General features: G+C 38.0%; 2 protein-coding genes across 2 annotated transcripts in view; one reads left to right on the forward strand and one right to left on the reverse strand.

The window, feature by feature from the left end:
- The first annotated feature begins 608 nt into the window (after positions 1 to 608).
- The window catches only part of sema5ba (sema domain, seven thrombospondin repeats (type 1 and type 1-like), transmembrane domain (TM) and short cytoplasmic domain, (semaphorin) 5Ba), a 207,036-nt gene continuing 193,657 nt past the window's right edge, over positions 609 to 13,987 (forward strand). Inside the window, exon 1 of the mRNA XM_079880361.1 lies at positions 609 to 630. The gene's annotated coding sequence lies outside the window, so the exon portion shown is untranslated. The remainder of the gene's footprint in view (positions 631 to 13,987) is intronic.
- The window catches only part of pdia5 (protein disulfide isomerase family A, member 5), a 56,567-nt gene continuing 51,295 nt past the window's right edge, over positions 8,716 to 13,987 (reverse strand). The window contains exons 16-17 of the mRNA XM_079880367.1: positions 10,008 to 10,142; positions 8,716 to 8,889 (exon numbers count right to left, since the gene is read on the reverse strand). Of these exons, the coding sequence (XP_079736493.1) occupies positions 8,809 to 8,889; positions 10,008 to 10,142 (216 nt within the window). The 3' untranslated portion in view covers positions 8,716 to 8,808. The remainder of the gene's footprint in view (positions 8,890 to 10,007; positions 10,143 to 13,987) is intronic.

Raw genomic sequence — 13,987 nt, forward strand, 5'->3', positions numbered from 1 at the left:
ACTTTGTTAGCGCATATTACTAGTCTTGTGGAGAACAATTAATCCGTGCAAGTAAATATATATATATATTTTTTTTTTACCATGGTAATCTTTAATCAAAATCTGAAAAGTTACATCCGGTCTGGAATGGCGTCTTTTTCTGATGACGTAGGTTTGACGGCTTGGTTTGAAAACGCTTAAAGGAGAACTCCGGTCAATTTTAACATTGAGCTCATTTTTTTGTACATTTGGAGTGCTGTCAATACAGAGAACAACGACAAAAATCGGTGTTGCCTACACCGTGTTATCCTCTTTTTAAAATTTGCACCCTGTTGACTTCAATGGGGCAAGTTTTAAACCTGCTTTTAGCCTCTTAACATCCTTGATGTGTCATTACAAGTGCACAGGTCATGTGAGTGATTCCTTCGGAGTGAACACGGGTCAATCTGACTGCAGTAGATGTGAAAGATATGAATAAAAATGATATTTATTTAGCCAGCGCTCATACCTGTATTTACATCCTATTTTTGGTCAAAGTCCGTAGTAATCGATTGTCGAGTTCACGCGCGTGATCATAGGTACTAAACCAATGCGCGTGAACTCGACAATCGATTACTACGGACTTTGACCGAAAACAGGATGTAAACACAGGTATGAGCGCTGGCTAAATAAATATATTTTTTATTAATATCTTTCACATCTACTGCAGTCAGATTCACCTGTGTTCACTCTGAAGGAATCACTCACATGGCTGGGCACTTGTAATGACACATCAAGGATGTTAAGAGGCTAAAAGCAGGTTTAAAACTTGCCCCATTGAAGTCAACAGGGTGCAAATTTTAAAAAGAGGATAACACGGTGTAGGCAACACCGATTTTTGTCGTTGTTCTCTGTATTGACAGCACTCCAAATGTAAAAAAAAATGAGCTCAATGTTAAAATTGACCGGAGTTCTCCTTTAACCACTCCCCTCAAACCGTTAGTCTGCTATGAGCGAGAGATGGAGAGGAGGAGCGCTAAGTAAAAACCTTACCTCTGTTCAATATTCCGTTTCACTTGGAAATACGTCATAACACTGGAGAAAAGTCGTTTGCAACTTCCGGTTCACGGGGACTTTAAAGGGTAACTAAACCCTAAACCAACTTTTTTTAGTTAATGATCTGTAAGAATGGGGCTTTATTAGTGCTGTTTATTGATTCGAGTAACTTTTTTGACATTTGGGTATGAAGTGTTTTAATTTTAAAATTTTAATTTTGAATCAACATGTAAAATTTTAATTTTGCAATATATGGTGTAAAAACGTGTGAGTGCTGCCCTCTTCAGGTTGAACGGTGGCTACTGCAGTTGAATTTTCCTATTGGATGTTTGCGGTGGTACGTGACGTAAGCGGTGGCAGGTGACGTAAGCAGGTTCCAGCTCACCACGCCCCTGGTACGAGCTAGCGTAGATTTATCTGTATTTAGTACAGGAGGATACTTTGGTGTAGTGTTGCTGGTTGCAACAGCACTGCTGGACTGCATAGCTTTCCAGCAGACTTGGAAATTAGGCGCCAGTGGTTGCATGCACTTGGCCTGGAAGACCGTGAGTGTGAAACGGTTTCTATTTTAATGTTCTATTCTATTTTAATGTTTTTTAATTTAATTCATTTTTAATGTGCTTTATTTAATGTTAAAAGCGTGTAATGTGACTTTGAAAATCATTTAGTGCACCAGCTTTGTAGCTGTAAAAGCAACAATGGATAATTCACCTCAGATATTGAAATTAAACAAATGGAAACAATAATGTTCAAACTGTGAACAAACAAGTGTATTATTTGACAACGATTGTTTTAGTAACTCAGTAGCCTATGTATTTGAATAATGTTTAAATGGTGTAGCCTATTATTTGTGAATTTGATTATGTAGCCTATCCATTTTCTTGCGAATCGATTGCCGTCCCAAATGGCACACTTCATATGCACTTTACCGACAGTCAAAGCAACGTCACGAAAGTGCGGACTCAGAGGAAGACCGCGAGTGCTTAGGGTGCCATTTGGGACAGGGCTGTGCACTTGCCGCGAGAGCCCGCCCACACGCTGTTCTGATTGGCTGTGGGTTTTGATTGATTTTTACGCATCGCGTCTGGTTAGGACCTATGGTTAGGACACGGTGTTATACGTGCAGCCAGTGTTAAAGTAGCTTGTTCTCTGACTTTTCCCCATTTAAACCAAAATGTATTTGTTATATATCAGAAGAACAGGCTAGGTGTGTGTGTGTGTGTGAGAGAGAGAGTGAGAGTGAGAGTGAGAGAGAGTGAGTGAGTGCACGCGCATGCACTTCCCTAATCTATATAGGGCCTATTCTATATTCTATAATCTTTTGACTTTTATTTTTACTCTCCCAACTTTTTTGGTGTTGCAGCCATCTAAATCAAAATGTGTTTATATTTACATTGGAAATCTTTTCTTTGAACAAATCAGATTCTTGATTTTATTGCATTTTACTAAATGTCCCAACTTTTCTGGAAATGGGGTTGTAAATCTATTTCATTCAGTGACAAAAAAATAGATGAACAAACACGAAACTGTTTTGATGGAATAAATCACATCACAAACGTTGTTGTTGGATGACACGTCAAAAAATAGAGCAGAGACGGTCGATTAATGTGTCAGATGTGATTTAGTGATGGTCAAGTGGAAAAGGTGGAGGGAAATCTTATCCTATAATGTTTCACGTTCAATGTTGTGTGACTTCTGCATACAAATCATACGCATATCAATTCTGCAGCCCCAGTTTTGAATTTAAAGATAACATCTTAAAATTCTTTAAGATCATAAACCACAAAATCAGACTTGCTTTTTGTAGTTCTGTCAGTGTTGAAATAGTAATAACGTGATCTTTGATGCGAGTCGTTCAAATTCATCCATCACACGCTCTTCTGAATTCCATGTCTTTACAAGGATGAAACGGAGAGCTCTTCAGGCTAAAGTGACCTCCTGGAAACATCCACTTCACACAGCCATGCATTAAAGATTGATGTTCTACACGGACAGCTTGACGGATAGCTGGCATTCGTAAAGCTATGTATTTAGTGCAGGACTGTCAGGGTGACAAGTGAAGATGTTGTCATTCATACTGACAGAATGTGGAGTGGTAGAGTGGGCTGACCGTGCCGTGGTTGTGCCTCTGAAAATACTGCAGCAACAGTAAAAGATCAAGCTCGGTGGGTGGGGTAAAGCCGATATAGACATCACTCTAGGAAAACCTCTCGTCAAATGCTCATTCATCCCTATAAAGCACCCCTATAATGACTGATGCAGTATAGGTCTGTGTAATATCATTTTTATGGATGATTAAAACAACAGCAGCATTATTACAATGGATGCTAAACTCAGTCTTTTTCATAAAACCCAATTACAGCTGAAAAGTGTCTTTTCTTATTCTGCTGCAAAAACATATGCTTTTTTAAAAAAATTTTTTTACTTTAACTGCCACATTTCTGAAACAACGGGAGAATAAGCTTGTATTGATTTCTTGGCAAGTGGTGCACATCATTTTGATTATTGCTTTCAGAGCGAGGGTGGAGGAAATCTTTATTCCTCCAGTAAAGATAATTCAATTTAATTCAATTTTGTATAGCGCTTTTCACAATACATATCATTTCAAAGCAGATTTACAGAATTCTACATTTCAATTTAGAGTAATCTGTTATCAGAGGTGACTGTGTCAAAGTAATGTCCACAGCCTATGTCAAAAATGTAGCCTATGTTCTAAGATAATACAAATCATGCCGTTATCCTGTATTAATTTAGGCAGGGCAATGATCTCATTAAAGTAATTAGGGCAAGTTTTGATCATTATGATTAAAATATATGGAAAATTTGGCAGTGGTGCATGTTGATTCAGAGCTGGTGTTGGCATCATCTCTAGTCTACACATAATGGGGTTGTATTTATGCCATTGACTTCTGTCATGGAGAGATCTGTCCTGTTGATGTGTATTATTGAATATTTCCACGGGCTATTCATTTTCACGCCACAAGCTGAAAGGACTGTGTTGAACTAACTGATCATTTCAGCAGGTGAAACAATGCTCTACAACAGGGCAATGTACTGGAGAGACAATTTGCACTGTAGTCAAGTATTGACAAAATAATATATCAGGCTTTAGATTCACGGTCTCAAAAATGTAATTATGGGTATAAATGAATGTACATATAGTATTGATTAACATCAAATGGACTCCTATCATTCCACTCGGCTTTCACACACACTGTGTCTGTATATTAATGATAGGGAAATTTCATAATCGGTGCATTATTATCGGCTCATTCGTTTTTTTAGTCAAACGTGGATCTTGAAAGTTTTCTTCCCTGCCTGAGAATAGGAAAACATCTTAATAGCAGACAATTTTATGCCAGTATTTAGGGGTGGGCGATATGACCAAAATCTAAATAATTTTTTTCACGATATCGGGATATAGTTATTTTTGCTATAAGGTTTTACAATATTGACATTTTTGGGACAATTGAAATTTCATAATTCTGGTCAATATCACAAAAACTTAATACTAGCTTAACTACAAAATCAATTTAACTTCCTGAGGACAAGTAAACAGTCTGTGATTAAATAAGAACAAAGAAACTAATTACAAGGAAAATAAACACATATACCTACCTTTTCTGTTTTGTCTGACTTGTTAATTTGTTTTCAGGTTTGTCGTTGTGTTTTCTGATTTGTTATTTTGTTTTTCGTAAATGTTATTGTGTTTTCTAACTTGTTAATTTGTTTTTAGTCTTTCCATTGCGTTTATAAATTTGTTGTTTTGTTTTTGGAATTGTTTTGCACTTCTCGGCCACCGTAACAACAGAACAAAGACTCAAATGAAAAGCTTCGAACCCCCGAAATAAAAATGACTACATAAATGGTATAACCCACTGTATACAAAAAGTCATCACTATGTAAATTAAATATACATGTATTTTCATTAAAGTTACAAAAGTGATTCAGTCAAGAACAGTGAGATTTTCTCTCTTTTGTAGTTTGATTAACATTAAAGACAGTAAGGAACAGGTTTATTAGGCTGCTGTCACTTTAAGAGCTAATGCACGGATCCAATATACTGTTACACATGCATTTTCTTTCTTTCTGACTGTTTACGAGGATACTTGCAAATACAGGCATTTTGACACAAGTGTGTGTATTCGACCGTTCATGCACAACAACTCTATTCACTCACTGCACTATGAGCAGCGGCTTTATGTGCGCGCGTCTCTCAGACTGACAGTGCTCAGAAACAGTCTCTCAGAAAGCACGCGCATATAGCGAAATTTGTTATATTTTGCTGCTTATTGCACTTCAGTGGTTTAAAATCACTTGTTTTTTAATCGCGATGCTTAAAAACGCATTCAAATGATAAGCTATGGTGATGGAGCAGCACAGCAAACATTTCTTTGCGGCCCACCCCTTATGTAGTTGCTATATGCTAGTATTTGATGGATACAAAGTTTTTGGCCTGCATTCAATCTGCACTGGCAAACAATTTCCTGGAGATAAAGAGGTGGTTGACAGTCTGTCTGGATTATGACACCTCACTATATCCTGGATGTTTAAGGTCAGTGAGAATGGATACACTTTATTAACTTTTGGCATCACCCAATTATACAGAGAAGTATGTACACTGTCTTACACACAGGTATTTATCTTCCTTTTCTTTACATTCATTTATGCTGGCATTTTCTTGTCCTGTTTTTACCCCTGGTTCTGACTTGTGCATCCAGGCAAAATAATTGCCTGCACCCTCAGTAGCTTCCTCCATGTAATTCTGATGGAACCATCCCTCTCTCCAAACCATTAAACAGTCACATATTGCACTTGACAACACATGCTTTTCACCAGCAGGTGTTTCTCCACGGGCAGCAGTTTAAATGTCCAAAAGTGACTCATCCCTTGAGTTTCCAATCTGGCAAACCTCTTACAAGGGTTCCTGTGGGGTTTGATGGCAAAGGCCTCGGATCGTTTGAGATCATGACATAATTAGTCCAGGAAAACTTTCGTAAACAGAAACACCTGACAGAAAAGTTTGATATGAAATTACTCAGAAACCGCACAGTAGTTTCATCAGGTAGTTTATTTGTTGTACTCTGTTGTAGCAACCATGACAGCATGGGTGCTAATTGACAGCAGGGGAAGAACCATTTTCTCCTTTTCAAAAGTAATGACATATCTTCCCATATTTACCATGACCGTATCTACAAAAAGAAGAACAAAAAAAAAGAACAGCGCCAAAAATAGCAGTTTTTGGTCAGACGTCTCACTCTGTTGGCTTCATTAACCTGACAAAATGGCTAATTTCATATAGTAGGATAAAAGTTGATATCTAATAAACACGTGTGCATGTATTTTCACCCCATTTACAGGGAAGTAAAATAGTTGAATGCCAGGGAAATGTTTATTTAAAGTATGTCACCTTATTGCAGACAATAGTTTCCAAATAGAAAACAAATGATCTGTCAGCCAGGCAGACGAAGTCAGCAAACTAACCCACATTTGTCCTTTGGTTTGGTACAAACAAAAGCTCTGAACAAATTGTGCAGGAAAAAAAAAAACTATTTTTTGCGCTTGTCTGTACTAAACTCATAGGTATGATGCCAAAGTGATGCAATGTGGCTACTAATATTTTCTGGGCATTATTTTTAGCACAATGTTGTCAAAAAGAGCCTGCCCAGGTCTCTATTATAAAATATCTATTATAAGTATTATAATATGCCTTCAATTTAAGTCAATGGATTTTTTCACCATCATCCCCTGGGTAAGAAGTAATAGTGAAGGTCTATTACAACCCTGCTTGCATTTCATGGCTATGTTTATAACCAAATAAGAAATATTAACATAATATTATATGAATAATTTGGACAATGGTTCTTGGAAACGAATGCCTTTTATTTTGCATTGTGTTCATCAATGCAGCAAAACTGTACATATGGCTGGGCACAAAAAAATAAAGGCGACAGTGACTTCTTGGCATCGTGGTTGCTCCCACATTTCACAGACCTTTGGGATAAGACAAAGCACATCTTTCTACAACAGAATAACTCAAAGGAACCAGATGAAAGTCCCTGACCATCCAAATATTGATGAAAATGTCAATGCACAAACGAACCATGTCTCGACAACAATGTCACGTGATGAGACAAACCTGTGCAAGCGCTCATTCATTACATCTGTCATTTTGGACCATTATTGAACATGTTCTGACAAGCTATCACTACCCTTCCCCTCATTTGGACCCTTTTACCATCAGCTACATGATACAAATCCAGCATGTGATCTTTATTCTTCACTCTTAAAGACAGTATTTGAACTTGAAGCCATTATCTCGCATATAATTGACATCTATGCATCAGCGTTCCTTGGCTCATGTTTTATTCAATGCTTCTTGCTGCAAATTTGGCAAGGAAATGTAAACTGAAATCCTGTTCAATGATTTTTTTTGTGTGTATTTTTTTCCATCTCCCAAAGACACATGTAAACAATTCATAATTCGGCGACATGAATAGAGAACACTCAACTGGATTGCAAATTACGATGAGCGCTAGTGCTCTTCAATTGTGTTTCGCTATCCCTGAGAACCTTATTTATAATGAAACAAACCAACCCTCTGAATTATGCAATAAAAGTTCAGCTACAAGACCATTAAATATGTATACTGCCTAGAGCAGGGAGTTTTCCACACACACAATAGTGTAGTCGCCACAGAGATATTGGGAAGGGTTGTGGTATCACTAAGAGTGCCAACATCTGGCAGAGAGCAAGTAAAACGGATCCTCCGGCACTACACTGTTTAAACCAGCGAGACATGTTAAATGAGCATCACTCAACATGCCTTAAAGCAAACCATCTCCCTCCCGAATAAATGAAGACGTTATGATCTTCGGTTCCCATCATCAACTTTTGCATCCATGCTTGGAAGAGGAAATGTCCATGTGTATTTAAGATCAAGAGTAGCATTGTAAATCAGAAGAGGGGTGGGTCATAGACTACATAACCAGTCTAGGCATTCAAACCAGACAATACTTTTAAAATAATCAGAACAATAACTTACAGTGGAACGTGAAGGGCCAAGAATTGCAAGGATTCCAGAATTAATTTGGGAAATAAAGTATTTCTATCCATTTTTTTGTTTGTTTTGCATTTCCAGTTTTGTTACATCATTTTATTCTGTCACAGCTGACAATAAAACAAGGGGAAAAAATACTTTGAATACATGTCCTTGTATTTGATCTTGTATTTTGGCGCAAGTACTGTATTTCTCGAAAATAGTAAAATATTTGGACGACAGTTATTCAAACATTTAAGGCCACAAAGTTCAGCTACAACATCTTTCTCCATCTTTTTTTTGATGATGTCATACGGCATTTTTTTCCTTTTTTACAAAAATATTTGCAGATACGATTGTACACATTATTCCTCCTAGTTGGAATGGGAGTGATGGCAAAGTATCCTGGAGAAAACTGGTTTTCCCCAATAAACACCAGGCACCCATCACACGTACGGGACCCTGGCGAGTGAGGGCCCAGTGTTGCATAGATTTCAGGTGTGGATTTCAGTAACGTAAGTCACAGTATTTGGAAACAATTTCACAAAATGTCGGAGGACATAAAAAAACAAAACAAAGCAAAAAAGTGGTCTGATGGTCATACATTGGTATTATAAACATAAGGGCACAGCTGTATAAAAAAATAGCCTTTTAAGCTGAGGTTTCAAGTCTGTGGCATCAGTGCTGGGATGTCCCTGCCCAAGTCACAGTGCAATGATAGGCTCCTCCCATCTACAGGAACCACGCCCACAGTATTAGAGCTCCTCCTTCCGCTTGCCCACTTTCTCTTGGTCCCGGCCCCTGAGACTTCTCATGAAACCAGTAAAGCCAGCTTCCTGTATGGTGTAGACAGTATACACAGTGAGAAATGAAAAACAGTTTATCTCATAATGTGAAAATAATCACCACAGTGGCCCCCAAAAAATGTTTGGATGCTTGAATTCAAATTCATGAAATTTATATCAAATAAAGACAACTGAGACAATATAAACCATGTGGCATTCGCAAACAAATTATGCTAGAACTTTTCTGTCTCTGCTGGGATTTTTAGTGCATGTATGTATCACACAGGTCATTTAAACCAAAGTAACCACAGGTGAACTGTAGTTCATCACATTAACTGTGGACATGTTTCACGGAAGGTGACGCCGCACTAGAAAAGCGTATGAAATTACTTCAGACTCAGGATATGATACAACAGGATGATGTCAGGCTGTGGTTCAAAATCTTTTTGACTAAAAGAAAGGGGACTACATTTTTTTTAATCATTTTAAATAATTTTAATATTTTTAGATATTAACAATAATTTAAGCAAAGTCATCCTAAGGCCATTTTTGAGGTCTCTTACACCATGTCTACACAAGCCACAACAGAAGCTGTCTACACTGGATGCGACAAAGCGACCGTAGCAAATCCATTTGTCCTTCCTATGAGAAGAATCATGAGTGCTTGGAGTACATCATAAATAGAACGAGGCATCAGTTTTCGGTCGGGGATTTGTCGTGTCGCGTCTAGCAGCATTCAGTGTAGACAGCATCACTGTTTATAATGGGTTCTATTGTCTTTTGTCGCGTCGCTGGCATTCAGTGAAGACACGGTGTTAGTGGGCCCTGGGGCTCCCATTCCATTCAATAAAAAAATACAAAATAACAAAACATAATATAACAAACAATAATTAACATGTTTAAATAAATACACATATTTTAACACAATACATATGGTTGGAACTAGATGGAGCACAAATCTAATTGTACCTGAAGTTTAACAATCAGAAGGATCTCAATCATGATCCAATCATTATAATTTCAAACCCATTAAATATTTTGCTTGAAAAGTTTGCTAGTGCTTTCTCTACAATAATGCAACTTATTTTTATATTTTGTCAAATACGATAAATGTTTTTTAAGTGTGCCACTGTATTATATTCAAATCACTCACATGAAAGATCACTTACCCCTCTTTCCCCATTGTATTTCTCGCTGAACTTGCCATAGTTGTAATAGTTGAATGTTGGGTAGCCCTCAACTCCTTCCTGTTTACACAACTCATGGTTTTGTCCCTTTGTGCAGTCCACCGCAGCATATGCAATCTGAAAGAAATTAAAGCATGATTATTTTTAAATTGATGTTTTGCCATAGCCTAACTACCTTTATTTCCCTACGTATGTTGCATCAGATCCAGTAGTATTACTATGGTAATATGATATGTAAAAAGCTGTGGTAGAATCGATCAGGACTTTTTGGACACATAAGAGTACACTTTTTTTCAAAGTCAAAAAGGCATGAGTTTGTGAGTTGTAGTGAATGTAGCATGTGGGGAGGAATTATGCTGCCTGATCATGGTTTCAATGAGTGCGTTTACATGTACCCTCATAATGCCATTATAATGGGATTTTGGCAATATTGCGATTAAACTTTACCTCATGTTGTTAACGCAATACTTCGCTCAAACTAATGCAATTTAAGCTCAATCATAGTAACCATACTAGCATTGAACTATCTCGCATATAAAAATATCTGGCGTACGCTGAACTTAATTGCAATAAACAAGCATGTAAACACCTTAATCGCATTATTACCACTGTGCGCATGTGTTCGGATGTACACGGATGTCGTGTGTCGTTCAAACAAGTTCATTAATGTTTTTGAATGAATAATAAAACGTTATTCTGAATTTTTCCCTTCACTCTGAATCACTGAACTCTTGTCAGCACAACTCGCTGCGCAGTCTCTGCTCCATATCTTCATCCAGAGGCAGTGCCAAGAAAGCGATGCAGCGTAGGCAAATCCAGTTATTTACATCAGCATTGCGATGTTCGTTACGGCACTGAATAACCTTTCTATACATCAAATGTGTTTTGCATTTGATGTAAAGTAGATTAAAACAGTGGCCAGTTACATGCCTACTGTATAGGAGTTCATCATTTATATAATGGTAGTAAAAATAACTACTCAGTGAATAATCAAAGTTATGAAAATTGCATGTAAACGGGAGTGAAGAGGTTTGCTTGTGTCAAGAAAATGTAACCGGTCCTAGTCAACCTGCTTCGGGTTTGAATCAGGGTCTCTGGCGTGGGAGGCGGGCATGCTAACAAGGATGCTAAAGACCGCAGCCACTAGCGTCAGTCGCTAGCGCACCTCTTGAGGGGAGTGAGATTTACACGCACAGATCTTACTGGCCTACGTCTGTTACACACATCCCCCTAAACCTCACTTCCATCCGGGTCACGGCACCAAATGTAAGCGGGATTCGATCCGGAGTCTCGGGCGTGCTAACAAGGACACTGAAGACCGCAGCCGCTAGCATCAGTTGCTACCGTGCCTCTTGAGGGGAGTGAGGTTTACATGCACAGCTCTTACTGGCCTACGTCCGTTACATACTGCGATTAAGTCCTTACACTGATTATTGGAAATAATCGCATTTTTGGTGCACATGTAAACGTAGTCATTGCTTACACTCCTCAGCGCTATGCAGACCCATTGTGCCAAACTCAGGGGAAGATTTACTTTCCCTAGAGAAAGCTGTATATTAGAAACACATTTTTATTCAAACAACCCGACTACATTGATAACCATTGCGTAATGTGTGGACTGAATTGAACAATGCTTGGAGTTTTTATTGGGCTAATTTACAGCGACGTAAAACACTGCTCAATAATCCATAAGGCCTCATGGCAGCACGTTTGAATCTTCTTGATGACCACTTGCTTTTATATAAACCTTCTTCTGTTATGGCAAAAACAATTAAGGAGGAATGACAGCAACATAAAAAAACTGAAGCTGGTAGTCAAAAGCACGTAAAATCAAACTTCTTTACCCTTTAGAGTTTTAATGTGTAAAAACGTAACTGTGAAATCTAACAGCACAGCTGCTTTGGCACTGACTGAACGGTTTCGCTCGCTGCACCCCTACTTCACCCCTACTGAATTTAGCCTGCCGTTTTCTTCTCTAGGGTAATGAAAAATGAGTAATACACTCCTGTCGAGAAAAGGCCATTCAAAGATGAAAAAAAAAAAAAGCAAACACCCCAATATTAAAACAAGAGTAGAGATTAATGCTCAGGATATCAGAGGATGGCAGTTAGTGAAACAAACAAGTGAACCATAAATGTCTCTTGGCGAGCGGCATATTTCCATCATTTTTTCTCTGCTAAATAAAGGTGCTGTCAAGGTGTATTTTAGCCCTGTCAACTGGTATTGATTGCATTTTATCATTCGAAAGGTGAAAACAAAAAGCCCTATTTGCATAACTCAATATTTATCTTCAAGGAAACCGTGTTTGACGATATATGATCGCATCAGTTCAGCCGTCTCCTAATAAATTCTCCTCTAAATGCCATGAGGTACCCTTCCTCTTAGAGGCCCCAGTGGTGAAAATCAAGTTTTTAAAGGTTGTTTATTGGTCTATGTGGTTTTTAATATGCTTTAAGACAAACCATGTGCAAACACGTCAACACCATTGTTGAGTATTTTCTCCTTAAAACTGCAGTGAAATAAAAGACAGTCTCAAAAACACGGTTTGAAATCGCTGGTGTTTCTTACATCACAAACTACCTTGTAAACAATCACGAGTCTCAAGAAAAGGTTATCCCAGTATATTTTTCTGTTGATATGAAAAATCTGATACATTTAATATAGAGGGTGCATTATGCATATGATGTATATGATGTTATGATGAACTATAAGCCTTTCTCCACTGACGTTCTAAGGATACTGATTTTCAGAAGGCAGCGGTCTGATGGCGAAAGGGAACATGGTTTGCGTAACATTAGCAACACATTATTAACTGTTTGATAACGTAGTAAAGCAAAAGGCTAATCATATTAATTACCGTTATGAGTCCGACGTTGTAAAAGAACGATACCATTGTGCAGGTTGATTTAGTGGATCTCTGAGCTGGTGTGATTGAGTGGAAGCGGGACTAAATTTCATATTCATCGATCCGCTTATAATAAATGAAGCAAGGGTGTAGAGTTCACACACAGGAGAAAAACAGTTTAAATGTGTCATTTTGGTGATCAGAAAGGAGTTTTAAGGGTTTAAAATCATTGACTACAGGAGGACTTTAAGACAAAAACAATTCCCATGAAAAAGAGATGCTAAGGATCTTGCTACACCAACCAAACATGATCCTCCCAGATTACAGGGTTTCATTGGAGGTTGACATGAATGTGCTTGTGATTAGTCGGCCTTTACATTGACAGGAGAAAATCGAGAGGAAAGGGATTGTACATTTGGTTGCCGGCCAATTCTGATATTGATCCTCATGTGTTGGTGGAATACCCTCCTGGCACTTGACTAATCTTGCTATAACCTCACCAATAAGCAGATGTAAGCAACATAAGACTCGTGGCCTGTGAGGCCTCTGTGCTTACAGAGGGTGGTTTATGAGATGGATGAGGTTAAAGAAGTCATTCACAAAGGCACCGAGATCCTTCTCAGACAGTAATTATCAACCTCACAGAAAAAGAGCTCAGGTCATTGTGCAAAGGAAATGAAACAGCCAGTGAGCTCATGAATATTACAGAAGAAACTGAAATAAGTTATTTCTTTTGCATTTGGTGGTATTAAGTTAAAACAGGTCAACAAAAGAACATCTGAACCAAGACTAGGATTTACACCATTAGCCTTTTTTCCAAAGTTGTTGTATTTAATTGGACTGCATCTGTTTAGCTTTTACTACACACAAAAAATGTTTAATAGTCAGACTGGAAACAAAGTGCAGAGGCTTCACATTAAAAATTGGAGGCCCTGAGCTGCTAGAAGGCCATTCAAGATGTTTACTAATGTATATAAAGGAAATAAGCACTAATGAGAAAGAGGATGAACAGTGGAACTAGGAAGAAATAACTGGACAAAGTGGAACCAGAACAACAAACCATTCAACATACAATCTAAACAAACTCACATTCATTTGCAAATTCATCTGTTCTTTT

Source organism: Squalius cephalus (assembly GCF_949319135.1).
Source record: "Squalius cephalus genome assembly, chromosome: 9".
NCBI lineage: Eukaryota > Metazoa > Chordata > Actinopteri > Cypriniformes > Leuciscidae > Squalius > Squalius cephalus.